Source organism: Suillus subalutaceus, assembly GCF_016647625.1.
Source record: "Suillus subalutaceus strain FC151 chromosome Unknown DFJ58scaffold_85, whole genome shotgun sequence".
NCBI lineage: Eukaryota > Fungi > Basidiomycota > Agaricomycetes > Boletales > Suillaceae > Suillus > Suillus subalutaceus.
In genome coordinates, this window is record NW_024540334.1 from 35,113 (window position 1) to 56,033 (window position 20,921).

The following is a 20,921-nucleotide window of genomic DNA, read 5'->3' on the forward strand; positions in this document are numbered from 1 at the left end:
CCACTTCACGGCCGCACATGTTGTGCACCACTATTTCCTTACCAAAATATCACTGAAAATATCTGCAAGACTGCTCCGAGCTATACGTCACTGTCAGTCAACTCGTGTATGCCCTCTTGGAAAGCAATTGTAGTCATAACAGTCCCTTCATTAGAGTCGGCCAGAAGCCAAGCGTGATGTGCTCGGATGCTAAGGATGAGGTGTGGGCCCAGCACAAACAATTGCACGACGGAACCGATTTGGCTAACGCCGTTATAAATCTGGACTCCCACGGAAGAGGGGTTCTATAGGAATAATGATGAGAGGTAAGATTCAGACATCAGTCGCAGATTGTGCATACCGACAGATTGTTGGACAGATAGCCGAATGTGAATAAAGACATAACAGCAAAGCTAGCGCATGAGGAACTTCAGCAGAAAATTATGGTCACAGTTAAATCGCAAGCTCACGCTGCAAAGTAAAGCACGTGTGTCTTTATTAACACCATGAAACAGTCCTTGGTGTTCCATCTTGGTCGTCGTTGCAGTTCACGGAAGTGTTTTATGACAATCCAGACTGCAAAAGACAACGCGAGGACCTCCCATATGAGTCCAGTCACGTACTCCCAATCCATGCCAATCAAGAGTGGGGTGTTTGCTTCCGTAAAGTAGGTCATGCACTGATAGGCACCAGAGAGGATGAATTCCTCTGGGATTCGTCTCATGAGCCTGGTGCACTTGAATCTTTCATACAAAATCAAAACTTACCCGATCGAACATGGCTCTCGACTATCGCAAGGAGTACTCCAGTCGTGATCGTGAGAGTCAGGGAGATTACAGCAAGAAAGATGAGTATCTTTCGGGATCCCTGATACATGGCGTATATCCGAATGATCATGGCAACTTTGCATGACATTTCAGTGAAGTCAGTGCCACCGCAGTTCAGCAACTCACCGCCCAATGTGACTATTGTGACGACGGGCGTCCAGGTATGTAAGCGCCAAAGAATTTCGCCTGAAAACCCAGGTTACTGATGAGTCTCAGAGTTCCTTCAAAAAAACTCACAGCTGTAGGCGGTCATTATGTTAAACGAGCACGTTGACCAAGAATATTACTCACCCCTATGTAGAAGTATAGTTAGTTGGTCTGGAGTGGCAAGGCTTAGTGTGGAAGACCCACTGCATCATTCACTGAGACTGTCGGGACATAGACTGCATCCTGCCAGTCAGAGACAAAGAACACTGTAGGTGAGAAGACATACACAGGATAATGGTGCTGCTCGTGAGATGGCTTTTCAGTACAGCACCAACTTGACAGCACTAACGACATACCTACAGTAAATCACTCCAAGGCAGCGCACCTATCACTAGTCAGTGCAGCTTGCCGACGGTGATTGTAAGATAAGGTGCGTACACCGAGATATAGAACCGTGATGAGGGACCAGGGTTGCGACTGCCCAGAATTGAATATATTATCCATGTTGATACGGGGACTGTACTCACCCAGACGAGTTCGAACTATGGAAACGTACTTAGTGAGATGGCATCTCCGATAAATCCATCAACCTACCTCTTGTCCAGACGTTAGTGCTGAAGAATATGATAAGGAGATCAGTAATTGCTTCGTGATAAGTAGAATCTCGCTCACCCCAATTGTATATCACCAGAGTAGAGGATGCAACTGCGAAACCAAAACCAAATATTATCATTCAGTGAGAGCATCGCCAACATCTTCCGGCTTGTTTCCAACAAACCTGCGTAGTAGCTGTAAACGATCACAAAATTGATGGTTGGCCACCACTGTGGATCATTTGATGTATAGGTCATATTCAAGCGATTGGTATCAATGAGTAGTAACCTGGCGGACTAGAATCAAAGCTTGTAAACTTTAGCTGTTATGTAGTAGATCTGCTAACCAGTGTTGTGCGGAATGTTCGAATACACGGTTGTTGGATAGCTGTGGAACAGACGATTGTCTCTAAGGCTACCCATCATGATTCTCGAGAGTTTTTGCCAAGTACGCGCCTCAGGTCGAATTAGTAATAGCTATAGCGAAAGGCAGCAGTGGTCTGACCATATACAGTTAACTATGAGATTTTAATTTGTTCACCGGTTCACTACTTAGATCCCGTTCGGGCATCGTGAAAATGCTGCGCCACTGCTGCGACTGCTGCAGCAACTGCCGCGACCACTGCTGCGCTGCTCCCAAATAGTGAGTGCGCATCAATTACACTTACTGCTAGTCACTGGAACCTCCCAATCCTTGTCCTCCAAACGAACCATGGAGTCGAGTGTGCTCCCTATTATTATATTCACGCTCACACTAGGTCATGGTCAGATGGTATCATCACAAGTACTTCTGGTCTGCAAGTCAGGTCTCCCATATATCGTTTCAACGACTATCTTCCTTGTTGCCAAACAATCTTTCATATTGCATTGTAGTCTTATTCCTGCGTATGCAATGCTATTTTTCTTTCTTCTAAGCAAGTGACTGCGCAGTCGCGGGCATCATCTCAAGACGCGATCAGTGCCACCTTTCTTCGCTTTCTTGGTCCTCCATGGAATTTTGTTACCTCTCGCTTCCAAGGTCGTGACATATGTTGCTCGACATCGTTGCTGTCACTGAAACCTGGCCTGCGCTAAGTTGATTGTTAACTACGACTGTTTCGAAAGTCGGAAAGCATAACACCTCAAGGTTGTCTTCATCATAACCGGGATCTCCTTCATTACGATCATTGTGGTTCCAGTCGGATGGGAGCCCAGCATATGGGTCCCAACCATCTTGATGGTTCCCAGCATCCATGCCCCACTGATAGTTTCCTGCAGAGCCTGACTGAGCCGACTTCTTGAACAGGCACTGTTCGAAGACCGATAGACATTCCAGGTCAACATCCGTGTGGATCACGTCTGTGTTTTGTCAGTCTGGTTTAAAAGGGTCGACCATGCGGCTTCGAGAATAAATTCTTCCTGCGCATCTGCGGTGCCATCTCTGGGGTAGTCGGGATCCGCCTCCAATATGCTGCGCTTGTTGCATGCGAGCATAATACTGAGTGCGTGAGCAAATGCCGTGCAGCCTAACCATTGTACCATGATCTCTTGCGCCTCTTCGATGTTATCAAATATCCAATGGGCGACCTGTGCTTGCTGGACTGCGGTCAGATCACCACAATACTTGACAGTGTAGCCCTCTGTTAACGACACTTTCCTTCCCTGATGCTGTAGATTTCTTACTAATAGTTAGTACTAGTTCATAAACTTTCAAGTTGAGGATGAGGGAAACACTGAGTGACGTGAGATGATACAGATTGCTCAAGCCATCGATAACGGTGAAAATTGGCATCATCATTTGGAATTGAATATTGGCTACTGAAGTACTGACATTTGACTGACATATGTTGCAGCACCTTTGTGCACTGCAACATAACTTGCTGGGAATTTGATAATGTCAAAACTCAGGTTGTTATATTGCAGACTCACATTGTGATATACACTTTAATAGTGGATTTCGTATCATCTCAGAATCTGGAAAGCTGAGGTCTGAAATCTGGTGACTCAGGAGTTGGAAGTTCGGAACACACTAGAAATTAATCTTCAGTGCCCGCAGTTCAAGACAATAAGAACCAAGCAAGTTTATGTTAATTGTGTTAAGTCCTTCAAGGCACTGATGCAGAGTCCAGAGCATGTGGCTGGCAACAAGCAAGTTGTGTTTACTTAGTAGTAGTAGCGCACAGGTCAAAGTTTGGAATGTCGCAGCAAACCCCACAGCAGTCATCAGTGAATTTATGAGTCCGAGATATTGTAGCCATGATAGCTATAGGAATATATATATTTGCTTCTACTAGATATGGCCATTTATATGCTGATAAATTTGACGTGTTGATACATAGGCATGTATGTCTACACATCTTGAGTACCGTGAGGCATTCATGGAAAGGGCACAGCACAGCAACATGACACCCAGCAAGTGATTGTAGTGTAATGAGATCCCCATTGTTAAGCATTCTCATTTTCTCTGATTTTAGGTGTGAGTTACAAGGCTGTATAATATTTTATCATGCAAAACGGCATTAGCACTGAACACAAAATGTATATTACCATGGGCACTTGTAAACATGTAGTGACATTGCACCGTCACAGCCAACAAGGGATTGTAATGTAATTACATCCTCAAAGTCAAACATGCACATTTGTCATAATTTAAATCTTAAATTACAATGCTATCCATGACTTTATTGTGAAAAGTAGCATTAGCGTTGGTTATCAAATACATATTAACATCGGAAGTCGTGACAATGTTGTGACATTGTGCCATTGCAGCCTGTAAGGGATGTATTACATCATCCAGGACGCCAAGGGATGACAGTGTAGTCGTATCTTACTTGTTGAATAATCTCATTTTCCTTTGTTAATATCTTGGACTGCAAGATTATCCAAGACTTTCTCTTGGCAAACGTCATTGGAATTCGTCATCCAATGTAGAATAGTGTTGGGTTTGTACTGAACTTTGCGAGAAGCTAACTGGCAAGATTTTCAAGGGCAAAGCAGAGATGTCCAATATTACCTCTCTGATCCTTCAAACTTCCCTCCAGCCTGATACTTCCAGGAAACAAGCAAAACAGTAACTGCATGCACTAGTGCATCATGGCCGCAGGGACTTCATGACCCAATCTTTCTTCCTTTCACTCGCAGTGGCTGGTTTTTTTAGAAGACTCAACTTCAAACCCTTCTAGGAGTTCCACTCAGCCACTATCATCCATTTATTCCGCAGTGGGTCGTCCTCCGGATCACAGAGATTATGCTTCTACATCCACATTGTATGGGCAAGTGCAGCCAAATGACTAGGCTTATTCCAATCATTCCCAACATTCCAACATTCCAAAGTCCCGAAGATGATGGAAATCACTCCCTGACAATTGCTCTTTCTCCCCAAATTTCAGGTAGCACCGGCCCTTCTAGGCTCACATGCACAATCCACCCTTCACCTTGGTCTCAGAAGAGACAGACCACCTGCACCATCAAACACAGTCTGATTTATATGGGCCCGGGGCTGACGAGGTACATCATAACTCTTGCTTCTCTCATCGTCTCAGCTAGCTCATCACCTCCTTTACTAGTCTCCCTACTACATGTCACCAGGGTGTCATATACCATATTCCCGGGTACAGATCTGATCCAGATCCGATGGACATATCTGTCGTCCGGTCCACAGATCCGATCTGATTCTTATTTCATGTCCTGTTCATATAACTCTAACTAGCGTTCATCTCCTTTCGGTATTCCTGTACACTGGTATACCGGTTATCCTTTACTTCCGTTATGCTTACTGATCCGCTACACTTACTGATCCGCTTTAACTTATACTTCATTCCTGATTATGGTTCGTGATCCATCCAACTTACCAATATGCTGTGCACATACTTTGCTTATACTTCGTACATAGCCTCGCGCCTTTGCTTATTGATCATTCCGTTAGTTATCCGTAGTATATAAACCCTTGTACATGCGCTGTAGTAGATCAGTTTGAATATCATCTTAGATTGCACTCATTCCATCTGGACTCTAAGTCCCTCCGTTATCTGTCCGGACTTGAGTACAATACTCTTGTCTACTCCAAGACTTAGGATTGATTCCTATAGTCTATATATCCGTCTCTGTCTTCGGACAGTCCTCACCCGTTAGTCTCTAGTTCAGATCCAATCCGGATTAGCCATTACTCTATATGTTCGATATCTGGAAGCCTTAACGGATCCGTTATGAGACTTATCCATCTCACTAGATGCGATACTCCAAGACTCTGAAATAAGGGGCAAGACTCGGGAAAGGGGCACAGCGCACGAGCTGAGGCCAAAGCCCTTCGGATCCGATACTACTTGAGTACGGTCTTAACAGTTGAGGATGCTGATGGAGTCGAGAATGCTGATGGAGTCGAGAATGCTGATGGAGTTGAGAATGCTGATAATGCTGATGGAGTCAAGAATGCTGATGGAGACCAGGTTGCATTTGCCAACCATGCCATTGTCTCAGCGGTCACATACTTCTTACATGACAGCGAACACCAGTACCACCAATATGTTGGTCCGGACGGCAACTTCAAACCATTGGTTATAATGGTAGCTACCCTCTACCGATGGGCACTGCTGGAACACATGTCAGGTTTGTATGTCAAAAGCTTTTTTTATTCATCCAAAAATTCAGTTCACCACACCCACTATACTGGTTTATACGATGCTCTGACTCCATTGGAAGTAGCTGCCCTTACACAACTATTTACTAACAGCTCCGTACACATTCCAAATACACTTAGTTGAACTACCATCAAATCCCTTACAATGTTTACATGCGTCCCCGGCTGTGACACTGTCTTTTGTAAGAACTTTTGTGAATTCGGGTTATTAATGCAGCTTTTCATGACCGGCCCTCATGAATTCACTGATGTCACTGCCGCCAGGTTCTGGCATGAGTTTCAGACCCTCCATCACTGTAATCTTCTATGACAGTACCTTTGCATGAGACTGACCTACGATTGTAGCCCTCAGCACATCAGGCCTATGTAAATCATCACCCCCCAACTTTTCACCGCACCATCCATCGCCCTGTATATCATTCCTCAACACGGTCTCATGATGCGTCTGCTCGACATCATTGTCAACTTCTTCGCCAACCACATTGAGGACAAGCACATCCTTACCACTGGTCTCTTGCCCAACAAGACATAGACATTGACAAGGTCGTTCAACAGCAGTGCCCATAAATGCCACTTTGACACGGACTCCCACCAAAATGGGATCGGTGCTAGCTACTCTCCTGATAATCATAGTTTCTCCCCTTGGTGACATGATGTATGGTTAGACACGGTTCTTTTGGAATACCCCATTGTATTTTAAATGAAAATTTTGTACAGTACAAACCGATTAAAGAAAGACTCGGATGACTTGGAGGCTTTGAATGGTTGAGTTGGACTGTTCTCAAAAATGATATTTGCTGTGACCAGGAATCATCACGTGTGGTGTGCTCATTTTTCTGTCAGCCGCCATGGGCCCATCATCCTGGTCACAAGTCGCTCTTCTTTGGCACTCACTCGCACCTCAGAAGGAACATCAGTGACCCCCCCTTCTCCTTTCAAATATGATTGTCTGGACGATTTCTTTTCACAAGGCAGTGCATGTACCCAAGCTTATGTGAGCGTATTGTGCGACCTCACTGACTCAGCCACTCTGAGATAGTCACATTACTCATGTACAGCTCAGTACTTGCCTCACTGAGTCTACTACTCGGGGTTACTTGAGGCTCCTCTCTTCATTCTCTTGGATGCCTGGCATTGTTCTTCTTCCATTACTATTACCTGGTCCTGCAGGGTTCGGTGTGAAAGAGTAATAGCGACTAGGCTGGTTAGAAACTAGCGCTACTTATCCAAATAGGCGCGAGTGTAGTATTCGACCCAAGAGGACTGCTATTGAAGCAACTCCCTTCAAATATGCAAGGGTAGCGATGATGTGAAGGGCTAATAACCTATAGCGACCTAAGACCAAAAACCAATGAGTAGCGCTGTAGCGGTCAGCGACTAGCGACAAGTGAGTTCCAACAGAGAAACGTGCATATAAGTGAGGAGCGCTATGCAAGTTGTCCTATGCAATAGCGTTATGCGATGTCCGACTAGCGACAGCAAGAAGAAATTAAAAGAAGGGAAAGCGAGGAATAAGGTATGATAGTGCAAGTGGAATGCCTGATAGCAACTAGATTATAGCTCGACTACCGACAATGATCCTGACATTGTGAAAATCAAACTTATGAGGGAACTTTAGCGACGCGCGATCGGAGAGATTGGCAAGAGCGGAATCGATTGCACCAAAACTAGGATATAGTGACTAAAGTGACTCCGACACCAGCAAAGGTCTGGGGAAGGGAAGTACTGTACTGTATGTGCGATGGGTCATTTTATCATACTGCGTAAAAGTTTGGGAATGTGTAGGTGAGAATAGTAGCGACACTGGCGAGGGCACGATGTAGCGACAGGTAATAAGACATGCAGCACAGCGGAACATGAGGATACATGTAATAAGACCTGCGACTGATGAGTAGCAACATTGAAGGAAAAATAACGCACCAGCGGAGGTAGGTGGACATAGGCAGGACATGGGAGGACGGAATACCTAGGCGTCGGGCCGGGCAGCGTGCTATGGGAGAAAAGCGGTTCCAAAGCGGATAGCTTGGGAGCTGAATAGCGCTGGTGACTAGCACTTTACTCCTTTCCTCAAGGTAAGGCAAAATGTGCCTATAGCGCTTTAGGCGAATTTTCCCGCGCCTAAGCGCTATAGGGCGCCTGACTTCCCACTGTGTTTTCCCATGTCCAACCAAGTTCCCAGGTATGCATTTCTCCATTTATCATTTATTTCAACATCGTACCATGTTTATTTTCACTTGGTACACATTTTTCATACACATTTTTTTTACTTTACACAACACACATTACCACGGACCACCATCATCATAGACAGTCACCATCTCCGAGTTTTTATTATGTTTTGAATAAATCATCGCAAGCCCTAGTAGCAGTTAGCTCTAGTGGCCATATCCGCATCAGTTGTCTTATCAGCATCTCAGTACACGTCTTAACATCTCACTATTGCTCGCATACCGCTTTCACCCAGTTCCGCTTTTCGACGCGCGACTTTCCCGCGCTTCGCGCGCCTATAGCGCCTTTGTTCCCGCGCTTTCGCCTTATCACGCGCTTTGCGCATTCCCCCTAGAGTTGACCAGTGGATATTTTGCTTTCTCCGCTTCCCCTAAGTGCCTAGCGCTGGTATGATTGTCACATCGGTCCAGACACTCTGAGTCACAGCAGAGCACACCTGCTGAGGCTTGAGTTGAACTTGAACCTATGATAAATCCCTCCCCTGGATTTTCCAACTATCCACAATGGGCTTTTCATCTTTAGGATCTGTCCTGGAGATCAAGAGACATGCTAAAAGCACTGCGGAATGTAGTAAAGGTTTTAGTGCCAAAGCACTTGTTCAAGTTGGGTTGGCCTGTTCCTAGATGCATCTGGCTCGATCGAAGGATGCCGCTCGGGACCCAAAGATAGTTCTTCCACCTTCTACATTGCAGCTAACCTGATTATGACTTATATGAACCAATCACTCCGGTTATGCCACAGACAGAACCAATAGGAGCCCAACTCACAATGAGTTCCTCCAGGTCTTCCAGGTTCACACTATGTCTTTAGTGTAGAGTACCATCCAATGATATTATCCACAGGAAAGCAGAGATTCTCTGAACTATGTCAGAAGCTTCGAGGCGGAGCTTGATCTCGAGAGATTGTCTGTCCTTTCGCCCATGGCCAAATGTAGTACGCTGTCACTTCCAAGAGTTTGATATTGGCGTGACACACGTTCAGCGAGGGGTACCTAGTAGTTTAATGATTTTAATTTGCGAATCTACCGTAACTGATGGCAACGATCCATCTCAGAATCAGGCGCCATTATGAGGATGACAGATCATAGGACGTGACATGATGTTTCTAATCTAGTCAGAACTCCCTCGATATACTTCGTATTGAGCCAAGCTGTGACTGCTGTGTAAAGACTGTCACAGTGATGGCAAAGCTATGATACGGATCTACTAGTACATTTTTTGTAATATTCGGGCCACCAAATGTTATTTGCAATATGCATGTGACTGACTCAGTGCTGGTAGCCTTTCTGCATTTCACACAGCCCTGCTCATGTTCCGGGATGTCTAAAAGTGGAGATCAAGCGCAATACTATATCAATGATGGTATCGATAGTGCCATAACCAGACTAGGTCTTTTTAGGCAATCATGGTGAGACCTCAGTAAGTTTGCAAATTTGTACTTCAAGTGAAGTCAACATTGTGACCAGTTCAACTGGATTCATATAAAGGTCAGGTGAGCAAAGTATATCTACTACATAACCCGACATTGGTGCACAATGTGTGACAATCAGGAGATTCTCTCGCGGGATATCAACAGCATCATTGATTCTATGCCATCTACTCGCCGGTGCACTCGTCTTCAAACTGCAGCATATCTCCTTGGTGCCCACAAAGAGCTGCCTGATGTCGATGATCAAGGACATGTTCCCACAGACTACAAAGGGCTTGAGAAGGGTAATTCTAACACTCGTTCTCAGGTGATGTATTTGAGATACTCACATTGGATTAATAGTCGAGTTTCGGATCCCTTTGAATACCATGGACAAGAACAAATCTACGACCTATGTGGACCACTTTTACGCCGAATCAGACCTTCCCCTGGATATATTAGACTCTATGAGAGCTGCAATGGATCTTCCAAAAACCTACGAGAATTTGGGTTGGCGTTTGTCTACTGCCTGTCGTGTGGACCCTCCACATCGCCTTTTAACTTCCCAAGATATTAGCAGCACTTTCAAAGCCGCATGGGCTAAGCAAACCTCTGGATGGAAAAAGAAGAAAGTTGCGATTGAAATTGTCAACACTGTAAGTGCTTTGTTCATCTGTACAATATGGCCATGACAGTCACCTGTGGCAGATGCCTGTGCTAAAGAGAAGTCGTTTAAATGACAAGCAGGTATGTGCTCTGCGGGCAAGCAGAACTTGATGATGTCCAATCCATCACTTCTGCTATATACGGAGGAATTCGAAAATGTCAAACGGAAGTTGTGCTGCTCTGAGCATTGACTTCCGGGAGGTTCAGAGAACACATTCTGTTGGGTGGATGCATCACAGCCAAATGCTCCACACTACCCACTATGTACCCAAGACCTCCAGGAATGGGCTAAATACCTTGTACATGGTACACATTTACTATATGCCTACAAGCATGCTAGAGACACAATGCTGATGAATTTTAGTACAACACTCGAGATCCAAACAATGCTTGCATTACTCTACCCAGTACACCCCATTTCCACGATATTTGCAAGACACGTAAGGAAAGAATGTCCCTTCAACATGTACCCACTGAACTCACTATTGCCCGTCATTCATAATCACGTCCACCTTTCATCTGCCATTAATGATATGTGGACTTCTAGTAATAGTACACTTTCTGAACAGTGAGGTAATGATCCTATATCTCCTCAACCACTCAAGAGGACATTTGCTCTCTACATGGAGAGCGATGAAGAAGAAACGGATGGTGAAGCCACCACAAGACATCGACAAGGTTCTTGCCAGTATCCATTCCTGCTATCCTGGCTATGGAGTTCCGCAGTATGCAGCAACGCTGAAGGAGCCTGGAATATTATATCTGCAAACTGCCCAGCACATTTTAGTAGTAAATTTACACAGAGAAGGTTGGGATGTCGGAGGGGCTGTGTTACATTTCACAGCTGTGTTTGTTAACGGCTCAATGAAGGAGGAACGTGTGAAGGCAAGGAGGGAGGAGAAAGGTAAAACGAAGGATAAGCTGACAACACCGAGTAATGAAAATAGCCAGCTCTCTAGTAGGGTCACAATGGTGCATCACTTCTTTTGTGTTGACTTGCAGTATTTTACTCGCTCTGCCGCTATCCAGTACTGCACTAGATGAGCAGTATCAGCTAGCGATCATCTGTGATACCATCACGACCACCATTCAATAATCTGCAATTCATAACATCTCATCCTATCTTACCATACTGATTCTCCTCACTTTTAATACCCACTTTTGATTGCTTGTTAGCATCTGTGTGATCCTACTTATAGGCTATCTTGTACATGGATATTCTCGATAAGACTGACATGATTTCAATCGTACCATTATTTCATGCAGGGATTGTCACTCATTTAATCAATGTCAGCGGGAGAAATTCCTTCGAAGCCTTGAGAACAACGTGGCGCCTTCCTATTTCAAGTGAGTCTTCCAAGGCGAGCCAAGACTCTGAGCCAGACAACCCGGGGACTCAGGCTTGGTACCACCATGTCATGGCAGTTGGTGATAGCCAGCATACGACTTGGACTCATCTGAACTGGACACCAGCCAGCTTTGCTAGTGACTACCATTGCTGACGGTGGTACATACTTGGGTTTTTATCCAGATTCAAGATGTTTTAGAATGTGATCTCTCTGCTTTTCATAACTTCAAACGGTATTTCTAAATAAATCTAAGATCATATGCCCTCTTTGACAAGGTTATTTGAGAAAGGCCACCCCTGAGATTTAAACTCCGAAGAATGCTGACACTGACTACTATCAGCACTCAGATTCTTAGAAAGGTGAGTCACACTCTTGCTGTTTTGGCATGTACTAGTAAATGTGGGATACACAACAGTTCCTGCAAAATGCTGCCATCTGTCATGTTGGAACTTCTTGCTGTTTTGGTGCCAGGTGCACAGAAGTTCCTTGTGAAATACATCTGTCCAGCACTCTCGGAGTCACATTTGCTGTTTTGTGGAAACTGGTAGGTGCACAAAAGTTCCTGCAAAATGCCCGCCGAGTCATGGCTCAGAAATAGCTAATCGTCTATATAGTACTATAGTCCATCTGGGCGGAAGGCTTATCACATGAGATCAGTTCAGCAATGCTGCAGCATCCAAAAAATAAAGGTATGGTGCAGTGATACTGAACTGGGATTATTTACTAATGCCTTAAGTGCGTACTGCGAACTTCACGGTTTAGTAGGGAGGTTTGGCTCCTAGGGGTCTGCCTGAGGTGCCAGGGGTCCTGCCTGGGCCTTGAGGCACTAGGTATATGTACCTAGTGCATGTTTGTAGTCAGTCTTCACCCCATTCATCTGCTTTTGCCTTCTGCTTGGTTCGAGTCCCTTGTCCAGTGTGGCCCTCTCCAATGGGCAGTGACGACCCTAACCAGGAGATATCTAGAGAGCCAGTTGTTAAAACTCCGCTCACCATGATCATATTACCTGATATTGTTGCTGACGAAATCATTGATATGACCTTGAAGTTCCGAGGGTCCTTTGGCTCACCTTAACCATTCTGCCATGCTCTCCTCACTTTCCATTAGCTCTAATCCCTCAGGCTCTCCTAGACTTGACTATATCCAATCCACGCAAAGTGTTGGCAAGGGCTCTTGCGATGATCACAATAGGATAATGGAACCCATCGACTCCAACCAATGATCCCTTTCAGACAACCCCTCCCATTCCTCAGCTTATGCAACTGTGTCCATGAGCCTTCCTCCCATAACATCCCACATGTCTTGTTATGCAAAATGTGCTGCCTCAAGGTTTAAGCCCTATCAGCTTGGGAGGCATGTTCCTACTGCACTGGAGCACTGTTTTACGATGAAAAATATCTTGAAAGGCAATGAGGCTGATCTTAGTCAAATAGATGTCCATCAGGTATGCTGGCCTCATTCATACTGCAGTTTATACCATATTGAGAAGCACTAAAACAGGGCAAGGAGATATTCAAGAAAGGCATGAAGCATATGACAGATGCAATGGTCCAGTCAGCTGTCATCACAAAACGAGCTGATGCCAAATCCAAGCAGTTGCGCTGTCTTAATAACCGAGGGTCTTATATAAATACGTGTAAGAATGTAATGACACCACAATTACACTGGATAAGACTTCTTGCCAGTCCTTGATTAACATGGTCTACGACTTTTCTTCTTTCGTGGTAGATAATGTGTGAGTTCTTGGGAGGCTCGCTAAACCAATCAGTCAGATTAACTTAGCCGGAGCTTTATTATCTCTGATTGAAACTATGGGATTGTCTAGGATATACCGTCTAGACACTTGAACTGGTTTCCTGAATATATGGTTAACTGTTGAGAAGCTGGTCTCAAATGTGACTACATGGACCAAAGCTCGTGTTGGTCAATATACAAATACCTGGTGAGAACGCTGGTCTCACAAATAGCAACAATGACAAATAAAAAACAGTGACAAATAACAACAATGACCAAAGCTCGTGTTGGTCAATATACAAATACCTGGTGAGAACGCTGGTCTCACAAATAACAATGTTGACCAAAGCTCGTGTTGGTCAGTAAACACTACGTGGTGAGAACACTGGTCTCACAAAACTGGGTTTCTATCGCGAGAAACTTACGTAATCTCAAGGGAAACACTTTCCCTGCACTTGTCTGGACAGTTCTTACAAAGGAAATGGGCTTTGTAAGCAGCAATTTGTTCAGACTGAAGCTTCTTAGGTGAGAGTTCAATTTGCTCAAGTGGGAGTTCTATTTTTTGGGGGGGAGAATGGGCTCTCCTTATATACATTTTGTGTGGGAATATTATGTAAGTAAAAAGGTGATGTAATGACTTCAGAATGTGAGAAGAATATTCCAAAAACTGGAGCAGAATGTTCTAGCAGGTGCAAAAGAACATTCCAGAATATTCATGGTGGGATAATGACATCATTCTGAGTCACTATGAGTCACTATGAGTCATTATGAGTCATTGGAATGTTCTAGCAAATTCCATGGAACATGATATCATTATGACATCACTATGATATCATATCTTTCAACCAAAATACCTGCAGGAGTGTAGGTGAAGTCCTATGACATCATTATGACATCATACCCTGTAGGTACAATTTTATGAAGCATCTGATTAGTCAGAGCATCCTAATAGAAAAGTAAAGTAAAGAAACACTAGAGAAAACAACTCAGAAATAATGGAACAAATAATAGTACACAATACGCGGGCTTTTTAGATAGGTTTTTGTTAGGCTTTGAACTTTTCTCTATGGGTTTCTCTAGCCAAAGTGAATAAGCCAAATGAAATGCAATACCTTAACCTTCATTTTGCTTCTCATATCAACTAGGTCATTATGTGATTCCCATCTCACATATGACTTTTCTTCAAAACATGGTGGATTCATGAATCACTGAGGGAAAACTGAAACTATTGGACCAGGGTTTGATACCAAGGTATGGGTTGACTAGTATGAGGACTAAGCTAACAGACTTTGTCTTTTAGGGGGATACCTAGTAGTCATGTCCATGCATGATTCCCAAATTATGCAGGACAGCGCGCTCTCGCAACAGCTTGGGAACTTGAGTCAACCGAGAAGCATGTAGTCCTTCTTCAAACAATTATGAGGGACAATGCAGAACAGTATATTGCGAGCCTGACAGAGGCTTCCTTCTTTGAAAGGTTGTTGGTCAAACATTCTGAGCAGCAGCTGGAGGATGACGCAGATTTCACTGTTGCTGCATACACTCATGATTTCACGGTGCACCATATAGCAGACATGCAGCTTGATCATCTGGAGGAGGTTAGCGCTGAGCGGATGTTGTTCCCCAAGCCTGATAACCTGGACTCTGAAGATGTCGAAGATCACTTGGCCCAATGCTTGGATAGCATATCCAAAGAGGTGGAGAACCCTATGTTCACAGACCCTTCAGTCACTTCTACTGCATAATCTGTTGAGAGGACATGTACATTGGCCTGCAAAACTAGGTGTACAGGACATTGGCCAGTCTATGCACTTACTGTATAGGCCGGTCATGCAGAACCCTTGTAGGCTGATGCCTCATATAGAGAATGTTACAGGGTCAGCCAGTGGACTTCTGCACTATGGTGGATTAGGCCTGCTGCCTCTGCATTTGGTGGAAGGTGGCCGGCCGGCTGGCCATTGCATTTGAACTGATCGGCCAGCCTCCACATGCAGTCTGTATGACAGGGGCGGCTGATGGGCTTCTGTACTGTGGTGCATTAGGCCTGCTGCCTCTGCAATTTGTGGAGGGTGGTCGGCCAGCTGAACATTGCATTCAAACTGATCAGCCAGCCTCCCCATGCAGTCTATATGACTGGGTTGGCCTGCATGCTTCTTGCTTGAGTAAGTAGTCTGGAAATATCTTTGGTTACATTAAGTTCATGATGAGCTTATCAATTGATGTATGTAGTTTACTCTACTACATAATGACTGTAAATATTGTCTATTATTTGAGCCTCACTCATTTAAAATGTTCATCTTTTATGTTAATGAGTGAAAGGAGACCAATCATGGTGCTCTATCCTACACAGGTCAGCCTGCATTTCTGGACCGGCCACCCTAGCTTGTGACCCTATACTTTAACCGGCCAACCAGGGGATGCAGTCTGTTTGTGATGGACAGCCACCACTGTGATTTCCCATGGTAGATGGGGCAGCCTGCAGATCTAGACCAGCTGCCCTTGTTTGTGACTTTAACACCAACTGGCCAGCCAGGGGATGCAGTCTGTATGGGATGGACAGCCACCACTGTGGCTCCCCATTGTAGATGGGCCAGCCTGACTTTGCAGCCTGCAGCCTGGGCTGGCCGCCCTGGTTTGTGACTCTAGCACCAAATGGCCGGCCAGGGGATGCAGTCTGTATGGGATAGGACAGCCACCCATCTCACATGGGCCATCCAACCTTTGCAATATGTATTTGACCAAGTATGCATGCTCCACACCAAAGTCCGGCACATGTCACTTGGTAGGTTTTTTGCCCTTGGTAAGTGTTCCTCTGTCACAGGTTTAAAGTCACTCTGATATTTGTGCCATCAGTTGCCTGATAGGATTAAAGATGTTCTGAGCGGCTTGCCTTGGATATTGAAATCTGGCATGGCTGCCCTTCACACTCACTGTCAATGAGAGTTATTTCATGGATGCTGGGATACCTTACTAGATACAGACTTTCTTCACTCATACCACCATGATATTGTGTTAAAGTGTGCCGACAGAGTGTTTCGCAGGATTTTTCCTCACATATTCACATACTCCACCGACTATCCTGAAAAGTGTGTTCCGTCTTTATGTATACAGTGTATTACTCAACAAGTCTCAGGGTGTTAATTGCCAATATGAAGGACATGGGCTCATGCCCCTGCCCTCATTGCCTCATGCTGAAAAATATATTTGCTTCTCTAGGCCTTGTCAAAGATATGAGGAGCTGTATAAGTAATGTTCAAGTCTACATCGAAACAAATGTTGTCAAGGCACGAGAGTACATTTATCAATGGGGAAACACTGTGGATGGTGTGAAGGTTGAAGAGACACTCGGAGAGGGCTCATGGGTACCTGTCGTAGTGAGTGTCTTTTGTCCCTTATGCTGCCATACCAGCTCATACGAGTAACCCGTAGAATAAAATTTGTTGAGAAACTGGGAGGACTGGGCCTTAACCCCTTTCACATGCTCATCGTGGACTTTATGCACGAATGTGAGCTGGGAACCTGGAAGGCACTGTTTACTCACCTCATCAGGATCCTTTACATACTACCAGAAGGACTTCAGCTAGTTGCAACCTTGGACTCCAGGTAGGTAGTGTTTGTACAGTGCTTTACTGCCTAATAATAAGTATCACACCAAAAATCACACCAAAAGATTCTATCAGGTTCCACCATGTGGCAACGGGGTAATCCAAACCTTTTCAAATAACACATCTGAGATGAAACGACTAGCCACTCGGGACTTCAAAGATATTTTGCAGGTTATTCCTTTACTTCACTGTTACCTATGTAGTTCACTGATGCCCTTTATTTAGTGTGCAATACCTGTGTTTGAAGGGCTATTTCCCGCTCATCATGACGTGATTGTGCAGTCTCTTTTATATAGATTCGCACAATGACATGCACTTGCCAAGCTCAGAATCCATTCAGAATCGACTCTTAGTTTCCTTGACTCAACATTCAAAAGCTCTCGAGGCAGTTGCAGAATTTCTGCAAGTTTACCTGTGCTGCTTTTGACACTTCAGAATTACCAAAAGAGAAGGCAGCTTGTCAGCAACAGCTCGCCAAATGTGTTGGACACAACAGCGCTTCTTCAGCATCTAATGGCAGGCCGAGGGTGAAAAAGTTCAATCTAAACACCTACAAGTTTCATGCAATGGGTGATTACACGCAAACCATTAAGTTCTTTGGGACTACTGATTCTTTCACCACTCAAATTGTAGGCATCGTCTTCTTCCTATACTCAAGAATACTTCTGAAGTTATGTTATTAGTTAGGGGGAGCTGGTGCACAGAGCTTTAAAAGTGTTATATCCACTAACTTGCAAACTAGATACTCCAGCGCAGCTAGCGAAGCATGAGCGCCGGTGCTGTGTGTTATGGCGAATGAAGGAAGCAGCAGATATGTCCTCCTCAGGTAATGAATATCCGACCAACTCTCTTGCTATGTCCAAGTCGTTGATTCAGGACCATCATTCTATCTCAACAAGTAGAAATAATCCAATCTCGTTGTTTGCATTCCTCCAGGAAAATGATGGTGATCCAGCAATCAAGGTATATATAACATTACACTTTCTGCTAGTTGGACACTCATGACAGCTTGCAGAACTTCATCCCGAGGTTGAAGGACCACATTCTGTATAGGCTGAAGAAGTTGGACGTTAGTCACTGTGACCACGCATTTACAGACCAGGAATGCGAAACAGTCATCATTCCTAACAATACCATCTATTCAGTTCAGACCATGCAGATACATTATACAACATACAACATGAGGCGCAAGTATGATGCCATCAACCCAAAAATGCATGGAGACGTGATGGTGCTTTCAGGAGAAAGTGCTCCCACCCACCCATATTTGTATGCTCATATACTGGGTATCTATCACATGGACACTTGGCTTGAAGGCGGTGGTGAAACCAAAAAACAGCAACTCGAGGTTCTGCATGTCAGATGGCTTGCACCGTTGATGTTGTATGGGTCTGGCATGCAATGTGCTTGCTTTCCTAAAGTAGCATTCATTGAAGAGTTGGACCATGACACATTCGGATTTCTTGATCTTGGCCAAGTGATTTGAGGAATACATTTGATTCCTACATTCACTTCAGGGCACAGTTCAAGCTCACTTCGCTGTGGGTATCACAACCTGGCAGGCACATATAAGAAAAGTGCTCAGCCAGTATAAGTGAGTCTCAGCTCTGCCTAGCTGCTATACTCGCAGAATGCAAGAACGTTCGACCCTAAAGGGGAAGCAAGGAAAGCAAGGATCCACGGAATGATGCTGAACAACCCTGGTGAATGGCGGTGAAAGTGCGAGAAATGCGCTGAAGGCGCGCGCGGGAAAGCGGAATGCGAAAGTGCGCGGAGTGCGGGAAAGCGGAATGCGAAAGTGCGCGGAGTGCGGGAAGGTAGTGCAAGTGGTGCACAAGTGTAGACGACGGATACTGAGACTGATAAGGGGAAAAGTGCGGATCTAGACAGATACTGATAGTGCCACTAGCTATAGACTGATGCTAGGGCCTCAAGATGATGATGGATACATGCATTGCATGGAACTAACTGGTGATAGATACTGAGTGGTAGGAAGGTAAGGTGGAATTGTTGGTAAAGTGGGGTGTAAAACGAACATGAGTGTATGTAAGTTCTACCTAAGCGCTCTCCCAGGGCTCGGAGCCGAATAGGGAGCGCTCTAAGTATGTAAATGAGGTAAGGTGATGTAAAGTAAGGGTGCATAACGAAATGGGAAGTGTAATATGCTAAATATGGTCAGATAACGAAAAGGGACATACTGAGGGACTGGTTGGATGATGGATGGATGCTCCTGGATGCTGTGTGACATAGTGCGCTTAAGCGCGCACGCGGGAATACTGTGCATTGTGCGGGAAAGTATCGCGCCTATGGCACGTTTTGCGGGAAAGTGGTGCGCTCTATAGGGAAGTCATAGTGGATGATGGTGCGAGTTGTGCCATGAAGGCCAGTTGTCAGAATTCGTAAAATGAGCCCATATGAGCCTGCAGAAACGCGAGTCTCTACATCGCCATGGAAAATCACTAGCACATCATAATGGGGAATTAGATGACTGGGAAGTGTATTACATTGGGATGTGAGTGCAATGTGTTTTCTTGAGACTGAATGAACTCTTACCTGCCAGGGCTAGTTTTGTCAATCACAACATGTTCTTGCGTCACACCGACCTGGGCGTAGGACATCCGGTAGCTTTGTGGAGGACTGTTGGAGACTGTTTTGGCCTCCAAGCACTGGTGGAGGCTATGGATGTCGATGAAGGTGGAGGTGATGGTGAGTACCATGATGAAGCTGATGATGAACAACTGATGGACATTGACCTTGCTGATGAGGAATCAGAAGGCAAACATGATGACATTGAGGGTGAGGAAGAATTGGACAATGGGTTTGATGACCTTGAGGAGGATGTTAAGTATGAGTTTGATGAACTCTTGTTTTGAGATAGGCCCGACTTCAGTGATTTGTACAACCCTACCAAATGTCTGTTGGAATATTGATGTGTTCTATTTGATATACTAGATCGGCCGTGGCATCTCCCAGGGACAAAGTTTCTGCTTCGGGCTACATCCTTAGCATGACTTGGACAGTCTGACAGTGGCCGACTCATTTTGAACTCGAATGAATTAGGTGGCTGCCACCACGGTGAAGGATCTTCAACTCAGCTGAGGGTGCAGCTGATATAATTGTTGAAGGGAGGAAAATATGAGTGCGATATGCTCGTCCCTTAGGGGAAGCGGAGAAAGCAAATATCCACTGGTCAACTCTAGGGGGAATGCGCAAAGCGCGTGATAAGGCGAAAGCGCGGGAACAAAGGCGCTATAGGCGCGCGAAGCGCGGGAAAGTCGCGCGTCGAAAAGTGGAACTGGGTGAAAGCGGTATGCGAGCGATAGTGAGATGTTAAGACGTGTACTGAGATGCTGATAAGACAACTGATGCGGATATGGCCACTAGAGCTAACTGCTACTAGGGCTTGCGATGATTTATTCAAAACATAATAAAAACTCGGAGATGGTGACTGTCTATGATGATGGTGGTCCGTGGTAATGTGTGTTCTTTCAAGTAAAAAAAATGTGTAATGAAAAATGTGTACCAAGTGAAAATAAACATGGTATGATGTTGAAATAAATGATAAATGGAGAAATGCATACCTGGGAACTTGGTTGGACATGGGAAAACACAGTGGGAAGTCAGGCGCCCTATAGCGCTTAGGCGCGGGAAAATTCGCCTAAAGCGCGCGCAAGTCGCGCAAGTGTCGCCTAAGTCGCGCGCGTCGCGCGAACGTCGCGTTTATCGCGCTAGTGTCGCGTTGCATGCATAGTATTGTAGACTCGACCTAC

The 20,921-nt window shown here is 45.0% G+C and overlaps 3 protein-coding genes across 3 annotated transcripts; 2 read left to right on the forward strand and 1 right to left on the reverse strand.

The window, feature by feature from the left end:
• Positions 1–2,708: 2,708 nt before the first annotated feature.
• On the reverse strand, positions 2,709–2,870 carry DFJ58DRAFT_623436 (uncharacterized protein; the record flags this gene model as incomplete). Its single annotated transcript, XM_041381069.1, has 1 exon — positions 2,709–2,870. A coding segment is annotated over one exon (162 nt), but the record flags the coding sequence as incomplete, so codon positions are not given.
• Positions 2,871–9,924: 7,054 nt separating this feature from the next.
• DFJ58DRAFT_843209 (uncharacterized protein) lies at positions 9,925–11,965 on the forward strand (the record flags this gene model as incomplete). The annotated part of the gene is made up of 6 exons (XM_041392931.1): positions 9,925–10,102; positions 10,161–10,453; positions 10,506–10,544; positions 10,828–10,903; positions 11,011–11,435; positions 11,663–11,965. The coding sequence occupies 6 exons, from the start codon at positions 9,925–9,927 to the stop codon at positions 11,963–11,965; spliced, it is 1,314 nt and encodes a 437-aa protein (XP_041241715.1).
• Positions 11,966–14,964: 2,999 nt separating this feature from the next.
• Positions 14,965–15,291, forward strand: DFJ58DRAFT_730191 (uncharacterized protein; the record flags this gene model as incomplete). The annotated part of the gene is made up of 1 exon (XM_041385852.1): positions 14,965–15,291. The coding sequence occupies one exon, from the start codon at positions 14,965–14,967 to the stop codon at positions 15,289–15,291; it is 327 nt and encodes a 108-aa protein (XP_041241716.1).
• Positions 15,292–20,921: the final 5,630 nt, after the last annotated feature.